The 20,215-nt window shown below is 34.3% G+C and overlaps 1 protein-coding gene across 2 annotated transcripts in view; it reads left to right on the top strand.

Moving 5' to 3' along the window:
• Positions 1-20,215, top strand: part of LOC136027044 (lethal(2) giant larvae protein-like) — a 275,839-nt gene that overhangs the window by 81,242 nt on the left and 174,382 nt on the right. For both annotated transcript variants that reach the window (XM_065703968.1, XM_065703966.1), the window contains exon 9: positions 18,218-18,429. In XM_065703968.1, coding sequence (XP_065560040.1) covers positions 18,218-18,429 — 212 coding nt within the window. The remainder of the gene's footprint in view (positions 1-18,217; positions 18,430-20,215) is intronic.

Genomic DNA, 20,215 nt, shown 5'->3' with positions numbered 1-20,215 from the left:
AGTGGTGACGTTAGAAAGTTGGCCTGCGGCAAAAAAAAATCAACTTTTGAACTAAGACAGATAGACAAATAAGACAGACATTTTTTTATACAAAAATTCCTTCATGAGATATACTAGTTTGAAAGTTTCAAGGGGTTGACAACTTCAGTAGTAGGGTACACACTGAAACCAAAAATAAGCCGATACCAATGGTGAGACATGTGGGGTACTTGTAAGGAAAGGTCAGCTGTTAGCTCATAATCATCTTCGGCAGTGAGGGGTTTGCAAATTTTGCTACTTGGTGTACCTATTATTTGTTTCCAGTGTATTTGATGATAAGACCGAGTTGGTTTCAGTGGTGAGACATGTAGGGGACTAGTAAGTAATAATTGTCTGTTAGGCTACAATCATCTTTAGTGAAGAGGGGTTTGTAACTTTTGCTAGTTGGTGTAGCCTACCCATACTCACTGTAACCTAGAATTAAGTGTTTACGCAACGGGTACAAACGATAACGTAAAACAACGAGGCAGTTTCGTAATAATTAATAGAGTGTCATCTATGGTGTTTTGATCCTGAAAAGTTACAGATAGTTTTATAATACCAACTAGATTATATAAGATATTGTTCCAAGTCTTGACCCGTCACGATGTCTACGATTGAAAAGGATTAAGTTCAACTTTTTGCAAAGTCTATTTAGTCCCTTCTTTCGATATTCTTTTGTTACTGTTGTTTTTTCAACGCTCAGGAATAGCCTTTAATCATGTGATTATTGATCGCCTTCTTCTTTGAACATAACGTTTTAAAAGCTTCGATAGGCTGACACCTTCAGCGTTTAACCGATAGCAAAAAAACAAAACCAAAGTGTTGCTCTTGCAACACTATTCGGCGAAGCCGGACAAAGGTTGCCGCAACACTTCACGTTGCTTAGGCAACATAGGTCTAGTTTTGATTTAATGCTATCCTGTCCATGAGAATACCTTCAAATGACAATTTATGTGCTATTTGGATATTGTTGTCAACAGAGAAATAAACACGAATCCAACGCCTAGTTCACATAACACTTATTTAAAATGAGATTTACTTTTACTGAGTTTTAGCTGGCTCAACCAATAAGATTTTTTATATAATTTCCTGATTGTTTAATGCCAATCAGAAGATTACGAAAAATTCTGATTTGCTCAAATTGGCAACAGATGGATCTCTGTTTTAGTAAAATCTCATTTCAATTGGCTAGTAAGAATTCGAAAAAAAACTTTTTACTTGTTATCATTACGTCCTATGTGGGACCACTTTTTGACATCTTGCTCCTCCAGTAGCAGTTCATCATCTTCAGCATCCGTTGAATGCTTTTTTTTTCGGCTGGGGGATAATCTTACTTCTAAGCAGAAGTTTTTAGGGTAATGTAATTTTGAAGTGCACCTTATACTAGAACCAGAAACCTGTCGGGCTCTCACGATGTGTCTGGGTCACATAATATGCAAAAACAAAGCAGATTTGAAGCTTTCACAACCTCGAGAATAGACTTTCTTGATGTTGTCTGTAGAATGGAATTATTAATAAAAATGACTATTTAGACATACCATAGTAGAACGGAAAACGGGTATACTGTGAAAGGTATTTAGGCATTTGAAAACTCAAATAAAATCTTGTAAGTGCCTACATATTTAAACATAAGTATTTAATGCAGGTATTTATTATTTTTTTAAGTACCTTTTCTGTGGAGTACTTAGAATAAGTATTTTGTTACTTCATTTAGTGTTATTATATTATTCCTATATTTTGATGTGCAGTATATTGCATAGTAATAATCCCAATTTTGTAAGTAATTGCTATCTAATTTCGGTTTAGCTTAGAATAAAATAAATAGACCTGCTGCCATCTGAATTTTTTATTCATGATAACGATAATGCAATCAGAATATCCAAACAATAGCCCAATAAGCGTTGTGATAGTGACGAAGTATCTTTTTTGGTGGTTGTAACTAAGGGATTTCATGCTTTGATTTAGCAAAGTTTATTAATTTAGATAATTTTATTAACGGTGAGCGAATATTAGAAGCGTCAGGTAAAGATAAACGTATCAGGTGAAGGGACAGATCGAGAACAAATTACGAAGAAAACAGTACTTTGGAATTTTTAAAATAATTACTTGTTAAGAAAGTTCAGTTTTCAATACTTAATCAACGTTTTTCAACATGATAAATCTTTAATCAATCTTAGAATCATCATAAGGGACGATTTCCTAACGGATCAGTTATCTCCTTTAAAAAAGCATGCTTTTTTGTTCTTTCATATTTTTTGTATCATTGTAACAAACGTGATAACCCCATAAGGGTATACAGACGAATTTTAGGGCAGATGGGAGTTAGTGTAGGGAATATAATAAGTTTCTCTTATCAGAAAAAAGGGAACTTCCAAAAAAGGGGGTTGTGGCTTCCCTGTCTTGCTGATAGCTTTAGCGTAAAGAACAAGGTATTGAGGAGGGGGTGACCCGTCATATACGGAATAAATCTGCCAAAATTAATATGTAAATCTTGTTTTAATTTTTCATATACGATGAGTGAAATTCGAACCCGTATTAGTTGAAAAACGTTCAGAAATTAAATAAAAAACGTGTTTTTTAAAACTGAAAGTAAGAAGCGACATTAAAACTTCATACGAACAGAAATTATTCACGTATATGAAAAAAGCTGCCCCCTCAACGCTTCGCTCCTTACGCTAAAGCTTTTATTGTTTTAAAAAGTAGAGTTGTGACAAAGAGTCAAACTTTAGCGTAAAGAGTGGGGCGTTGAGGAGGGGTCAGCCCCTTTTATATACGGAATAATTTCTATTCTTTTTAAGTTTTAATGTTGCTCCTTACTTTCAGTAAAAACAAACTTGTTTTTTTTTATTGAATCTAAATTCAAAGATTTATACCCAAAGAAAATAAAACTGTATCTAATGCTGAACTTCATCTGATAACCTGTATCCCTTATTTCAATCTGACAGGTAGTCATGTAACACAAACTTCTAGTTACAACTTACTAATAGCAATCCACTAGAGCAAGAATACTGTGTATTGGTCTATTTAGTCTTATCTTGCTGAATGAATGGGATAGTTGGGGGGGGGGGTTAATTCTGAAAAATTAGAAAAAAATGAGGTATTTTTAACTTATGAACGGGTGATCGGAACTCAATGAAACTTGATATTTTGAAGGATATCGTGTCTCAGAGCTCTTATTTTAAATCCCGACCGGATCTGGTGAGATTGGGGGGGGGGGGGAGTTGGGAGAGGGAAACCTAAAATCTTGGAAAACAGTTACAGTGGAGGGATCGGGATGAAACTTGGTGGGAAAAAATAAGCAAATGTCGTGGGTACGTGATTGACGTAGCTGTACTAGATTCGCTCTCTTTGGGGGAGTTGAAGGGAGGGGTTCAGTCCTAGATACATGATTGACATAACCGGAACGGATCCGCTCTATTGGGGAGGGGGGTTAATTCTGAAAAATTAGAAAAAATGACGTATTTTTAACTTACGAAGGAGTGATCGGATCTTCATTAAACTTCATATTTAGAAGGAACTCGTAACTCAGATCTCTTATTTCAAATCTCAACCGGATCCAGCGTCATTGGGGGGGGGGCAGTTGGGGGGCGGACCGGAAATCTTAGAAAATACTTAAAGCGGAGAGATCAGGAAGAAACTGGATGGGAAGAATAAAAACCTGTCTAAGATACGCGACTGACATAACCTGACCGGATCTGCTGTCTTTGGTGGAGTTTGAAAATTGATGTATCTGTAACTTACGAAAGGGTGACCAGATCTTAATGAAATTTGATATTTAGATGGATTTTCTGCTTTAAAGCTCTAATTTTAAATTCTGACCAGATCCTGTGACATTGGCGGGAGTTGGAGGGGGAATCTGGAATTCTTTGATAACGTGAAAATTGGGGCATTTTTATCTTACAAATAGGTGATTGGATCTTAATGAAATTTGATATTTAGAAGGAATTCATGTCTCAGAGCTCTTATTTCAAATCCCGACCAGATCTTTTGACATTGGCGGGAGTTGGAGGGGGAAATCTTGGAAAACACTTGGAGTGGAGGAATCGGGATGAAGCTTGGTGGATAGAATAAGAAAATGTCATTGATACGTGATTGACGTGACCGTACTGGATTCGCTCTCTTTGGGAGAGTTTGAGGGAGGGGTTTAAGTGATTTGGCGAGTTTGGTGCTTCTGGACGTTCTAGGACGATGGAAATTGGTAGGTGTGTCAGGGAGCTGTACAAATTGACTTGATAAAGTCGTTTTCCCAGATTCAACCATCTGGGGGGCTAAAGGGAGAGGAAAAATTAGAAAAAATGAGGTATTTATAACTTACGAGTGGGTGATCGGATATAATGAATTTTGATATTCAGAAGGAGATCGTGACTCAGAGCTCTTATTTTAAATCCTGACCGTCATTAAGCCTCCGATTTTCATTTTAAATCAATCTATTGATTCTTAGAATCAAGGAGGCACACTCGTGCCTCTATAAAGAGGCGAACCACGACAATTTTAAGCGATCTTCAGTTCCAGTGGTCGCAGAGGGATGGGGAGGGATGCATTTCGTAGCCGGAGCTCCAACTAAGAAACCTGCCAAATTTCATCCCCCTCCAACTTTTCCTTCATGGGGAAAATCTGGCCGAAAGTTTCGACCCGTCAACCCCAGCCCCCTTTTAACGTTGTCCGATCGGGCTGAAGTTCACAAGTTAAGGTCCCCTAGGGCCCAGGAGCTTATCCGCGAAATTTCAGCTCGATCCAATAACTCCTTCCCTGTTTTCCAGAAACCACGCATAGCCACTTAATGTTCATTTTCTTTTTTTTCCTCGACGCCTACAGGTCACAGCCGATATCGGATCTGAGTGTACGAAGACTCATTCGATGCGGAATTCTCCGAGTAATTTTCCTGGAAAGTTTCGTAGGAAAATCTTAACCCCCCGAAAGTTTCGACCCCCCAACCCCACCCCCCTTTTAACGTTGTCCAATCGGGCTGAAATTCACAAGTTAAGGTCTCCTACGGCCCAGGAGCTTATCCGCGAAATTTCAGCTCGATCCGATAACTCCTTCCCTGTTTTCCAGAAACCACACATTAGCTACTTAATTAACGAATTTCTCCATAAGAGCCCATGTTAATTTGAAATTTTTAAAATTTATTTAGAAGTTATATTTACACACAAGCAAGTGGTTACCTCAGTCGGTAAAGCCTGGGACTTTTAATCCTTGGGTCAAGGGTTCAAGTCCCTTACGGGCGGTTTTTTTCACAACATCAAAATAAAAGTGTATAATTTTGATAACACCTTATCATTTGAGAGATAACAGAATATTAGCTTCTTATGAGCAAAAGAAACATTTCGGTCATTCTATCTATTTTTTTCTATTTTATACAATTATTTAAAAGCGGGGGGGGGCGGCAGCCACCCAAGTTCCTCTCCTAATTCCTGTACGAGGAGTACAGGAATTATCAAATTACATCCACCATGGATTGTAGAAAAACGTACAGAAATAATATGAAAAAAACTTCGTTTTCTTAAAGAGTTAAAGAGGCTGCGTCCCAAAGTCGAACCTTAAAACGTACAGGAATTAGAAGAGGCAGTAGGGGGGCTGCCGCCCATCAAACCCCCCGCTTTTAAAGACTCTTTTGTGCAGGTTTTTTTTTTTTGCTACCCCTCCGCTCTTGGCTTCGGAAAGGCCCTCTTTTAATTAACAAAAAATTGAAATGAATGAATAATGGAATAACTTCGAAAAATGTTAAACACAAGAGTACAGGAGAACCATTGCGCCGAAACTAGTAATTAGTAACAATGAAGTCCCCCCACAAAAAAAACCTGTACAAAAGAGTCTTTAAAAGCGGGGGGTTTGGTGGGCGGCAGCCCCCCAACTGCCTCTTCTAATTCCTGTACGTTTTAAGGTTCGACTTTGGGACGCAGCCTCTTTAACTCTTTAAGAAAACGAAGTTTTTTTCATATTATTTTATTAGAGCTCATACCATATGAGCTCTTGGCTCTTAGCTCTTCTTGCTTCGTCACAATTGCCATATGATCTATTAGCTCTTGTTTTTCAATGAAGACGCCAAAAGAGGCATTTTCCAGTGAAAATATTGCTCTCCCTCATAATAGTGTTTTCTTGCTCCCTTTCCTCCAAATTGAAGCCACTGCCTGAAAAAAATGCTTTTATGCACTGAAAGATATTACGTAAAATTTCAGCACTGAAATTTAATCTTCCAGGTATAGACAATTCTTTACTTAAAATCCAAGATCATGTTTGGAAAACAGAATGGTTTAGTTTAATTTTAGCACGTACCAAATGTATTTATTTACCCTTTTCTAATGTTGTTTGCACAGATTGGAATATCTTTTAAAATTGCCAAATCAAACTTTAGCTTTCTGGAAATGCTTTATATACTTTTTATTTTGTAATTTGAATGTTTCATGCTATAAATTTATTGCAATAAACAGTGTACCAAAAAAGACGCTATGGAAGATACGTTACTGGTTTTAATTAAATAAAAAAAACTTGTTTTTTCTACTGAAAGTAAAGAGCGACATTAAAACTTAAAACGAACAGAAATTATTCCAGATATTAAAGGGCCAGTACCCTCCTCAAGGCCCCGCTCTTTGTGCTAAAGTTTTTTATTAAAAAAAAAGAGCTGAGAGAAAGACTCAAACTTAGTGTAATGAGCGGGGGGTTGAGGAGGGGACAGCCCCATCCATATACGGAATAATTCCTTTTCGTTTTAAGTTTTAATGTCGATCTTTACTTTCAGTAGAAAAAAAAATGTTTTTTATTTAAATTCTGATCGTTTTTAAATAATACCAGGAAATATGACCCCCCCCCCTCTTCCACGGAGAAACCCCCTCACCATGAAAATATCCTCTAGACAATTCAATCCCGGTGAAAATTTACCCTAGACAGTTACTCTTAACCACTCCATGCGTAAGATTGAGACGGAAAAGAGAAAACAAGATATATAAAAAGAATTTTGTCGAAGAATTCTGGCAAATTCCTGCAGAGTATAATTTCCCCTGGCAAGTCGACTCCCTGGAAACTTCCCTTCCCATAGAAAATTTGTCCCCCCACACGAAAATGTATGCATGCATCCCAATAACAAATATTATGCGTAAACAATGGACAAATTTTATAATTTAGACCTTTCCTCCGTGGCTTGGGGGGGGGGGTCATGTTATAACCAAAGGCATAAATATTCGGCCTTCCAACTACGATGTAAAAAATGGCTATCTCAAAATTCTGATCGGACGATTTTGTGAAAAAAGTGGCTAGAGAGGTGGCCTAGTTGCCCTCTAATTTCTTTGGTCACTTAAAAGGGAACTAGAACTTTAAATTTCAGTTCGAATGAGCCCTCTTCTGATATTCTAGGACGACTGAGTTGATGCGGTCAGCCATGAAAAAAATAATAAAAAACTGCATGCATCCCAATAACAAATATTATGCGTAAACAATGGACAAATTTTATAATTTAGACCTTTCCTCCGTGGCTTGGGGGGGGGGTCATGTTATAACCAAAGGCATAAATATTCGGCCTTCCAACTACGATGTAAAAAATGGCTATCTCAAAATTCTGATCGGACGATTTTGTGAAAAAAGTGGCTAGAGAGGTGGCCTAGTTGCCCTCTAATTTCTTTGGTCACTTAAAAGGGAACTAGAACTTTAAATTTCAGTTCGAATGAGCCCTCTTCTGATATTCTAGGACGACTGAGTTGATGCGGTCAGCCATGAAAAAAATAATAAAAAACAACAAAAAAGCAAATAAACAGGCATCCGTGATCTTTCTTCTGGCCAAAAAAAAAAAAAAGAATCCACATTTTTGCAGATAGGAGCTTGAAACCTGTACAGTAGGTTTCTCTTATACGCTGAATCTGATGGTGTGTTTTTCATTAAGATAATTTGACATTTTGGGGTGTTTCCCTTTTTTTTCGAAAATCGGAAAAAAAATTTCAGGCTCGTAATCTTTTATGAGTAAGACCAAACTTCACGAACTTTATGTATTTGAAATCAGCATAAAAAACGATTCTTTTTATTTATATCGGTATCAAAATCTTTGAAAAAAGCAACCTATTTTTTTTTTACAGATTCTGTTACTATTGTGCTGGGTCGCTCCTTACTTACAGTTCGTTACCATGAACTGTTTCAACCGCAATTTCCTCGGATTTTTCTTTTGGCTGTTATTACGTATATGAGGGAGTTGCCCTCTCCTCAATATCCTGAGCTTATTGTTCTACTTAAACGGTCCTTGTGTGTCAGGAGTTATTCTTAAAAAATTGAAACAAAAAGTCAAACATTAGTGCAAATAGTTAGGAACTGAGAAGGGGGCAACCCCCTCTTATACGTAATAATTTCTTTTCATTTTTAGTTTTAATGTTGTTCCTTACTTTCAGTTGGAAAAAACTTGTTTTTTTTTATTTAATAACAACCACAAGCCGAAAACATACAATATCTTTGGTTTATTATCATAGAAAAATCACAGTTAAAAAGCTGCTTAAGATAATATTAAATGCTAAGATTGGCCGAAAAATAACACAAACAAATTATTGTTTATATCGGCCATTTATATCCCTTATATACGTAATATGAGGGGGTTCGCCCCTCGTCAATACCTCACCCTTTACGCTAAAGTTCGAATTTGGTTCCAATTCTTTAAGAATGTCCCCTGAATCCCAAAAGCTATTTTATAAGAATAAATAGTTCTTTTTAAATTACTAAAAATACTTCAGCGTAAAAAGCGAGATAACAGCGACGGGGTGAACCCCCCTCATATACGTAATAATTTATGTTCATTTTAAGTTTTAATGTTGTTCCTTACTTTCAGTTCATAAAACTTGTTTTTAAATTTTTTTTTATTTCTGATTGTTTTTAAAATAATGCTGGAATTCTCTTCCTCCGTTACGGAGTTCTCTTCCTCCGTTAAAAATTCCTCCATGGAAAGATCCTAGCACGTAACCCTCTCTCCCTGGCCCCCACAAAAAAATCCCCCCTGAAAATTTCTGTATACTTCCCAATAATCAATAGTATACGTAAACAGTGGGCTAAGTTCTTAACTTTCAGCCCTTCCCCCATGGAACTCTGGGGGTTAAGTCGTCCTCAAAGACACAGTTATTAGATTTTTTACTATGTTGAACAAAATGGCTATCTCAAAATTTGGTCCGGTCATTGGGAAAAAATGAGCGTAGGAGGGGGCCTAGTCGCCTCCCAATGTTTGGTCACTTAAAAAGGGCCCTAGAACTTTTAATTTCCGTTCGAATTAGCAGTCTTGCGACATTCTTGGACCAATGTGTGAATTCGATCACCCCTGGGAAAAATAGTAAAATAAACACGCATCTCTGATCTTTCTTCTGTCAAAAATACAAAATTTCATATTTTTGCAGATAGGAGTTTGAAACCTCTACAAAAAACATATTTTCCTAAAGATTCTTTGACTTAGGGGGTGTTTTCCCCTTTTTCGAAAATTAGGCAAATTTTCTCAGGTTCGTAACTTTTTGTGGGTAGGACTAAACTTGAATAAACTTATATATTTTAAATCAACGTAAAAATCTGATTCTTTGGATGTATCTATTTGTTACAAAATTTAGTTTTTCAGAGTTTCGGTTACTATTGAGCCGGTTCGCTCCTTACTTATAGTTCGTTACCACAAACTGTTTGATAATACTTGCCAAAGTCAAATTTTTAGTTTCACTTCTCTTCGAAGCATTCATTTTAGTAGGGATTTACTCAAATCCGCATTTCGTAGGTGATCATACGATAGCCAAAACTTAAAAGCTAATTTTTATTTTTAATCCAAAAATTTCCTAGAATTGCCTTGAGAATTTACAATGTAAGAAGTCAATCTACTGCCTTGGTCCAAGTAATCAGTTCAGATTAATGTTTTTGCTTCAGATTAATTTTGATTTTAACCGTGATATTTTTTATAATTCTTTTAAGAGCTGACAGCAAAGAATTCAAGAATTCCTTTGTTTAAAGTTTTTTGTTTTATTTATAAAGTTTTGTTTAAAATTATTTTTTTCTTGTTTTTTTTCTTACTTCCTTATAAATGGAAAATTTTAAAAGTCAACCAATTGCCTTGATTCAATAAATGGGTCATTGATTTGAACTCATTTATTGGCCTTCCTTCAATTTTTTTTTGTTTCCTTTTCTTCAGCTGCGATTAAGTTTGGGACTTCGCCTTTAAAAATCTTGGCACTCGAGACTGGCTCGAAGATAACAGAGTGCTTTTACGCTTCGAAGCTTCAGAGCATGCTGGCTGTTTTTGCCTGGATTTTCTATTTTGCTTTTCATTTGCCCGCCCAACTCCTTTAAAGAGTTATATACAACGGTAATTGGAGAACTGGAACATTTATCTGTATGATTAAGATATGCAGAGAAACACTTCATTCATTTTTACCCTCCAAGTTATAAATTGAACAATAAATTAGCTTTAGAACTAGGAAGGACATCAAAATAAAAGTATTTTTTCACTCCCTTAGGACTCCCCTTAGGGCTATTCGTGCCTGAAAATCGGGATTTTCTAAATCGGGATAAATCTGTTGATTGTCTCAAAATTACAAAGGTTGTAGTGTATTACCGAATTTTTGTCAGTCTTGCCTCGTTGAACAATGAGAATCAATAAGCAAAAATAATTAGTGACAATTAATAAGTGACAATTAATTAGTGACATAATAAGTGACAAAAAAAACTTGACAATGCTTTTCGTCTGTAAAAATTTTTATATTAAGAATATGCTTAATACAAAAACAAACTATGCTCTCAAATGAAAGCTGCGTCTTCTTATTGTGTTTGGCACCATGTGTTTTGGAATTTTTTTAAGCTAATTTTGCTTAGATTTGCTCTTTTTAATTTGGTACTGGCTGCTACCAAAAACTGCATTACCGCATATGGAGATCGTTTTAACTAAAGATTAGATGTCCCAGTTTTTTCTTCTTCTAATTCTTCAGATATATGGTTATGTATGTTTTTATTTGATCAATTCAGGATGTCTGATTTTATTTTCACTGTCCTTGGTACTTATAGCTATCACGAGTATGGCAATATAAACATTGATATGTCTTTTGGGAAGTGAGATCGAATCCTGGTGTCACCAATCTCGAGTCCTGGGGTGGAGTGGGAATCAGTAGTGTGACTCTCCAAGCTCACCTGCCTAGGGTGTGGAGGCCATGGGCCTTTGAGGCCTGAGCCTTGATCCTTTTGCACCCGTCCCTCGACAAACTGCAAACAAACATTGATAACACACCGCACATAGCATTTGTCTTTTATAAGCATTCAAAACCCTTTATTATATACTAGCACAGAGAAGCATTTATATTTTATAAAACTTAGCTATAGTTTTTTTTTACTACATTTTAGTTACTGCGAAACTGCGTATGGAAGGGGGTTTTCATTAAAATCCCAATTCCAAATTTTTCTTCCACTGTAAATAGCATTTTGAAAGCATTTTTGTGTACTTTTGCTGATAATTATTATAATTATATGGTCAGTTCTTTGTGCACCTATGCAAACAAGTATAAAATTATCCCTAAACTATTCCATAATTTGCAGACTCTAGTTTGCAGGTACTAAGTTGTAGTTTATATCTATAGTAATTAATAGATCAATTCTTTGCGTACATATGAAAACAAGTATAAAATTAACCGTGAACTATTTCATAATTACACACTCTAGTTTACAGGCAATAGGTTCCAATTGCTTTGGTTGACATTTTGATTACTCCTAATTAAAGACCAAAAATATAGAAAAGATAAGGTCTTTCTGTCAACTGATGAATTAGCTGTAGTTTATTTATAATAAGGTTCAAACGTTATTAAACAAAGTGACAAAAACGATAAATAAGCAGTATTCCAAGAATACTATAAATGATGGTAGATCAAAAGCATGGATTAAAATTAGTATGATATCAGAGAGCCCAAATATTTTCTTCTTGTCGTTGGCCACTCTGTATATGGCTTAACCTAGATAATAATTATCATCTAAATTAAGCCCGACGAAGAGCATGCCAATCAAAAGGATTTTTGTGGAAGGAAAAGGATTCTGGTCAGTGCCCCTTTTGAAATGTTGAACTATTTATCATTTCTCCTCTACCTCTGAAAGTTTTGAAAGTTTTGTGTATATATTTTTATTTACAAGTTACACAGTTAACAAACCTGAGCAAGTCACCAGTCTGGTGATGTCTTTGGCAACGTCTTCGTGTTCAGATATATTAATCTGCGGTTTTCAGTAAAATGCTGTAAATTTTGCTCTGAAGATAAAAGCCAGGTTTGACATATTATTGTTCTGACTACTTTCCTTAGAACAACTGCGGCTTTTAAAAGTTATTTTTTTCTTTGTTTTTTTTTTTCTCAATTATAGTTTTGTATAACACATCCGGGTACTTATCGGTTATATAATAGACACTCGGGAAGTGAAGTTCGATTAATGCTAATGAAATGAAACAAAATATGACGAATATATACTAGTTTAGAAACAAATTTAGGCTATATATTTGCACATCAGGGGGTGGGGGTGGGGGTAAAGCTTAGTATTTATTAAATACGTAAACTAACCATTGCTGTATTCAATATATGCTATGCTTTACCCCACCCCCCTAACGGGCAAATATATAGCCCAAATTTGTTTGCATAAACCAAACCCAAATACAAACTAAATACTTAAATAAAATATAGCTACAATTTATTTTGCAACCAAAACAAAGCTAATTGCGTGGTATAAAGAAGTTGCTTGACTAGTTTCTTGTGTCATGCACGCATCATTCGCGATCGAAATTGTACAATGTCTATTATATAACCGACACGTGATCGGCTTCTCCAATTTGTCCTTGAAGCAGTCACTTAGGGCTGAAAATGCTTGGATATTTTTTGGTTATTTAAAAATGTTATTTTGATATTTATTCGAGTAAAAAAGTAGAGACAGATTGAAATATGAAAGCTTTTGATCTAATTTTTTTGTCATTTTTTGAAGTGGCCCTCTAGCCTTTCCCTGTAAAAGAAACATTATATTCTAGTTATACGCGTTGCACAATTTTTATTCTTTTATAACGATTGTTTCTATTCTAGGCAGAAAAGTGAAGTTGTTGTCTTCTTTTCCAAAATCAGCATATTTGTTTGACGATAATTCTCTTTATATTGCTTTAAAACCTAGGATAGCTTAAAGGAATCAATTTCACAGAGACTTGAAAGTTTCATATCTAGTTTTTACTGTATTTTTGCTATGGTTTCCTTTAGGTCTTCATTAGTTTATTTTAAAATAAATCCCAGGAATAATTTGAGTTTGAATTGTGTACCTAGTAATGTAGAATATGTAACAGATGTTGAATATTAATACAAAGGATGAAGATAAATCTTGTCTGCTTTATAAGCAATTGTCAAAAGTGCAACTGAGAGATGTTTTTTAAGTAAAAAAGAAACAAAAAACTATCGAAGTGCACAAAATGGAGTGGAAGGCTGGGGGAGGAGAGCTAGAAACAGCGTTGTCTTACTAAGTATCTACTTCTTAGGTTGTTATTACTAAAGCGCTAGCACCTTATCAAACAGTTCGTGGTAACGAACTGTAGTAAGGAGCGACCCGGCTCAATAGTAACCAAAACTCTAAAAAATGGAATTTTGATACCAATAGATCCATCAAAAGAATCGCATTTTAATGCTAATTTTAAATATATAAGTTTCATCAAGTTTAGTCTTACCCATCAAAAGTTACGAGCCTTAGAAAATTTGCATTATTTTAGAAAATGGGGGGACACGCCCCCTAAAAGTCATAGAATCTTAAAGAAAATCACACTATCAGATTCAGCGTATCAGAAAACCCTAATGTAGAAGTTTCAAGCTCTTATCTACAAAAATGTGGAATTTTTTTTGCCAGAAGGCAGATCACGGATGTGTGTTTATTTTTTTGTTTGTTTTTTTTGTTGTTTTGTTTTTTTTTTCCAGGGGTGATCGTATCGACCCAGTTGTCCTAGAATGTTGCAAGAGGGCTCATTCTAACGGAAAAGTTCTAGTGCCCCTTTTAAGTGACCAAAAAAATTGGAGGGCATCTAGGCCCCCTCCCACGCTAATTATTTTCCCAAAGTCAACGGATCAAAATTCTGAGATAGCTATTTTATTCAGCGCAGTCGAAAAACCTTATAACCATGTCCTTGGGGACGACTTACTCCCCCACAGTCCCCGTGGGAGGGGCAACAAGTTACAAACTTTGACCATATAGTCCGTATGAGTATATTTGACCATATAGTAATGGTTATTGGGAAGTGTACAGACCTTTTCAGGAGGATTTTTTTGGTTGGGGGGAGGGGTTGAGAAAAGGGGGATATGTTGGGGGAACTTTCCATCGAGAATTTGTCATGGGGGAAGAAAATTTCCACGAAGGGATTTACTAGCATTATTTAAAAAAACAATGAAAAAATAAATATGAAAAAGTTTTTTCAGATGGAGGTAAGGAACAGCATTAAAACTTATAACAAACAGAAATTATTATCCATATGAGGGGCTCACCTCCTCCTAATACCTCGCTCTTTACGCTAAAGTATTTTTAGTAATTTCAACTATCTATTCTACGGCTTTTATGATTCAGGGGTCGTTCTTAATGAATTGGGACAAACTTTAAGCTTTAGTGTAAAGAGCGAGGTACTGACGAGGGGGCGAACCCCCTCATATATGTAATAAAAACACGAGAATACAAAAGTTCTTTACGTAAGCTAATTTATAAGTTACGTAAATCTTTTACTAATAAAAAGATTCGTAAAAAATCAAAAGTTCTAGTTCCCTTTTTAATTAACCAAAAAATCGGAGGGCAACTAGGCTTCCTCCCCCGCTCTTTTTTTTCTCAAAATCATTCGATCAAAATTATGAGAAAGCCATTTAGCCAAAAAAAAATAATATGCAAATTTCGTTTTAATTATTCCTCTGCGGAGAGCCAAAATCAAAACTTAATTGATTCAATAACGTTCAGAAATTAAATAAAAAATAACAAGTTTTTAACTGAAAGTAAGGAGCGACATTAAAACTTAAAACGAACAGAAATTATTTCGTATATGAAAGAGGCTGCTTCCTCATCAACGCCCCGCTCTTTACGCTAAAGTTTTTTTTACTGTTTTAAAAAGAAGAATTGAGAGAGAGTCAAACTTTAGCGTAAAGAGTGGGGCGTTGATGAGGAAGCAGCCTCTTTCATATACGAAGTAATTTCTGTTCGTTTTAAGTTTAAATGTCGCTCCTTACTTTCATTAAAAAACTTGTTTTTTTTTTAATTTTAAAAAAGGCTTTTCTCTTAGAAATTCTGCAATTATGTAATAAATTTTAGGAGAAAAAATTTCAATCTTTTGGAGAAAAATTACAAAAAGGAGCTTTTATTGTTGAAAGACATTGAACAGCAGTTGTTGAAGTAGTATATCTTAATTGTAGCCATTACAAAAGTTCAAGATTGAACTTTCTAATAGCTCTTATTTTTCAGGCATGGAGTGAAATTGTAGAATTTGTTTTAACATAAATCTTTGACCTATCACAATATAGTATAGTATATTTCGAATTGTTGTCTCGAAACTATTCGTGTGTAATCTCAATTTTTCAGTTAATGAAAAAAAACAATAGATTCTGCCATCTGAAATCTAATTCGGGAAGATTATTCATTTGATCATTATGCAATAAGAACTCTGAAACAAATATTTTTGTCGTTGTAATACGTAAAAAACGCATTGGTTGAATTCAGATTCTTTAAATCTAGTGATAAAATAGTTTCAAATTAAACTTCTTAGTTTCTTTTATCTTTCATAAATGCGGTGATATTCAAGGATTTTTTTAAAAGTTATTTTTTTTCAGTGTAATTCTTTCAAATGTCGGTATACGGTATTTGATAGTTAATTTTAATGTATATATTAGCGTTGTGTAATTTCAAGTTTACATGAAATAAAAGAAAATAAAAAGCTGCTACTATCTGTATTCTGATTGGTGACGTCAATATAAATGATCATAATGCAATTAAAATTTTTAAAAATAAATAAATTATTTTTGTCGTCGAAATAAGTTGAACAGCATTTGTCAGACAAAAGTTCCAAACCAAACTTTCTGGTTTCCTTTACCTTTCATTGATGTGTTGAAATTATAAGGTTTGTTTTTTAGTGTAAATCTTTCTTTTTTAGAAATTAGTATAAGATATAGTTAAAACGAAAACATATCAATAAGAAACAAATTTCTTAATGCAGTGTAAAATAATAGCTTTTTACTACGGGAATAACAAAAGTCTAAATACCTTGGCTTCACATTCGGACATTTTAGGACATAAACAAAACATATAATGAAAAACAAAAGGGGTATGCAATAAAAAGAGAAACGAAAAAAAAAACTTATGTAAACAAAACCCAGTATGTCAAAGAACCAGAAAATAAATAATTACATCTTGTGTTGTTGCGTAATTATTTGTACTTTGTTTCCTTAATATGTTGTATATGGTTTAATTTTGTGTTTTTTTTCTTTCGGTTTTATTTTTATTGTATAACGTCTATTGTGTTTTTCCATATGTTATGTTTATGTCCGAAAATGCGCAAATATGAAGCCGAACTATTCAGACTTTTATCATCATTAAAGAGTTTAAAGGGTTTAATTCGTCATTTTCACTGTCTTTTAAAAAAATTTTACCTGTTTGTTTTTTAACTTTTTTGTTCCAGTTGTAAATGAAAAGGCAGTGTGGTCTAAGGAATTATTTTGCATGCGCTATACCGGATAGTTAATCGTAATTTACTGCTATAAAGTTACTGCCATCTGAATTCTGATTCGTGAGGATCATATATGTAATCTTAATGCAATCAGAATTTTAAAAAAAATGTTTAATGTTAATGTTTTTATTAAAAATTAAAAATGTGTAATACGTTGAGCGTTACTTAAATCCCTTAAACATATTTGCCAAAAAGTTCCAAGACAAAGCTTCTAATTCCTTTTATCTTTCATACATACGGTTACATTTTTTTCAATTATATCCTTCTTTTCATAACAACAAGAAAAAGAAATTGCTCTTAATATTGGAAATGTCTGTGCTGGCATAACTTTATTTGTCTTACTTATACTTGAGTCACTTTATAAAAATGCAGGTTTCAGCTAATGAAATTATATCTTCCTTTTCATTAACTCTTTATTCTAATAAAAAGAAAGGAATATATGATTAAGATCCGGCTCTTTTACACCATTGTAATGAACAGAAATTGGGACCTTCCATTTATAATATTGTTTATAATATTACAATTCTTTTTTACTAAAAATTATAAATTTTTTTTAAGTAATTTTTTTGTGGAGGGAACTTGAACTCTCACTCTCTCAGGGTTTGAACAAGGATTATAGAGAAACAGATAAATTTTGATTTTGTTCGAAATTACAAATTCTTAATATAAAAAAGAACAAGTCCCATAAGGCCGTATATTTACTGTAAAAGCATCTTAGTAAAGAAAAGAGAAGGCAGACAGTTAAAACCGCTACCATTGAGTTAACCGTTGAAAACTCAACAGGATTATTATTGTTTTTTTTGTTTTGTTTTTTAGTGCCAAGGTTTTTTAAATTGATTTATGTTATTTTTGAGATGCTGAATCGGTTCTTGAAATCAGTTTTGCTCACTTCTGAAACAAAACACTATCATCCATAATTAAGTTTACTGAAATCCACGATTTACATCAGTAATATAGAATTATAAAATTAACTAGTTCCTATATTTTTATCTATTTGTAATATGTTTTTTAATGTGTTTTTGCATACTGAATCCAAATTTAAAATATATTTTCCGGCATCAGCTATACTTTTTTTGAAATATAGCAGTATTGTCCATAATTATGATTTAAGAATGGTTTAAAATTGATAATTAGTTTATAATTTTATAATTGTTATAAATTTGAACACATAGTCAAAAACCTAAATTTAATATATTAATAAAATAAATTGAATGAGATTTAACGAATTGAAAATAATATATGAATGATATTTAATAAATTTTATATAATTTAATATATGAATTCAGTTTATTAAGTATATACACAGTCAGTTGTAAAAGATCTGGCCCCAAAACCACTGTAGTCCAGTATCTTTAATATAATAAATGATCACAGGTCATGCTATGCTCAATGTAGGACCCTTCCCCCCACCCCATAACGCTATATCTGGTTCCAATATTACTCAATATAAGTTAGTATCGTGAATGTGGTTCTTATGTCAACTTTTGGGTTTGTAAGCATTTATCTTTGTTCCTTTTTTAGATTTATCCGCCCTCATCATCCTTGCTGAGGAAGAATTGGTTGCTATTGATTTGTCCTCCGAAGGTTGGCCGGTCTTTAAAGTACCATACTTGGCGTCTCTCCACTCCAGCGCTGTTACAGATCAAGTTGTCGCAACAGTATCCAATGACCTTCACGCAAAGCTGGTCGAAGTTGGTGATAAACAACTTTCTTCATCAAAAATTTCATCAAAGGTTGGTCTTTTTTTTATCTCATGAACAAAAATGAAGCCTAAAACGAAATGAAATACCAAAAGAGAGAAATGGGGATAATATATAATGACTCCGCCCTTTTCTTCAGTAATTTAAATAGAAAAGACAACTATAAAAACTATAGCGCATTTAATTGAATAGCAGGATCCCTTTCCGACGTTAAGTCCATGAAATTAAGTTGGTCTGTTTTTGAGTCGATCTGAATACTCTCAAGTGCAGTTATAGCCCAAGTTGTGGCAACGACCGTAAAATCTTCATGTAAATCTAGTTATAGTTTTTGAAAAACAAGTTTCTGCGACTTTCTATCCTAAGAAATTGATATTATTCAAGTATATAATATTATTCATTTAATGTATTTTATTTCCCTACGTGGCTTCTTAGAATCAGCTAAAAAAAGAAAAAAAAGAGGGGAAAGCCGTAGAGATAAGAAAAAGTACAGTGGTATGAAGCTCTCCCTCTCCTAAAATTAGTATTCTTTTCAAAACTGCGACATCTTTCAACAGAAGGCAGGAAGAGAGTACCTGTAAAATACTATTATGGAGAGATATATTTAAAAAGCATGTCCCAAAATGCATCTCTTCATATTGTCTGTACGCAAAAATGCGCTCCGCTAATGCAACTTTTACGCAAAATGACTGCATTCTAAAATAATTATTTAAAATGCTTCTATACCACGGTGGTTATACTTTTGATTTCATTCGTCCAAGTTCTATTAGCACTTTTTGATATTTCTCTATCATTAACTCTCTCCACTCTGTCTCTCCTGACAAAAACCGTAAAGTGACATACAGTTAGTAGTCATAAAACGTAGTGGATGGTAGTTAAATAACGCAGATAAAGAAAATACATTTGATCAATTCTGTCTTCGTCTTATAAGAAAGGACAAGGTTAGAGTCTAAAATCAAAGAAAGCGCCAAAAAGATAAGAGGTAGATGGTAAAAATTAAATAAAAACAACAACTATAAACTCAGCTATAAAAGATATAGTCATAATTTGTTTCATTTCCTGGTTAATCACACAGATGAAAAAAAATTTTGCTTGATTCTGTGTTCGTTTTATAAAATAAAATTAGCTTAGAGACTAAAATCGAAGAAACCACAAAAAAGAAAAAAAAGAAGAACACGAGCTACGAGCTTATATGGCACTTGTGACGAGGTCGGAAGAGCCAAGAGCTCATATGGTATGAGCTCTAACAAAATCCTAAGAATCAATAGATTGATTTAAAAGGAAAATCAAAGACTTAATGCCGGTCGGAATTTAAAATGAGAGCTCTGAGTCACGAGGTCCTTCTAAATATCAAAATTCATTAATATCCGATCTCCCACTCGTAAGTTAAAAATACCTCATTTTTTCTAATTTTCCGGCTCCCTTCAGCCCTCCAGATGGTCAATCGGGGAAAACGACTTTATCAACTCAATTTGTGCATCTTTATCAAGTCAATTTTGGGCCGTTAATGGTAAATTCTTTGTTTAATTTATATGTTTTGGATGAAAATAAAAAATGTCAATGTCTATGTGTCTATGTCCCTGACACGCCTATCAGTTTTTATCGTCCTAGCACGTCCAGAAGCACTAAACTCACCTAAGCACTGAACCCCCCCCTACTCCCCCAAAGAGAGCGGATCCAGTCCGGTTACGTCAATCACGTATCCACGACATTTGCTTATTCTAACCACCGAATTTCATTCCGATCCCTCCACTCTTAAGCGTTTTCCAAGATTTTCGGTTTCCCCCTCCAACTCCCTCCAATATTAATAGATCTTATCGGG

The sequence above is a fragment of the Artemia franciscana genome, chromosome 5 (assembly GCF_032884065.1).
Source record: "Artemia franciscana chromosome 5, ASM3288406v1, whole genome shotgun sequence".
Lineage (NCBI taxonomy): Eukaryota > Metazoa > Arthropoda > Branchiopoda > Anostraca > Artemiidae > Artemia > Artemia franciscana.
Note: the sequence above shows the minus strand (reverse complement) of the source record. Positions and strands in the feature narration are given on the sequence as shown.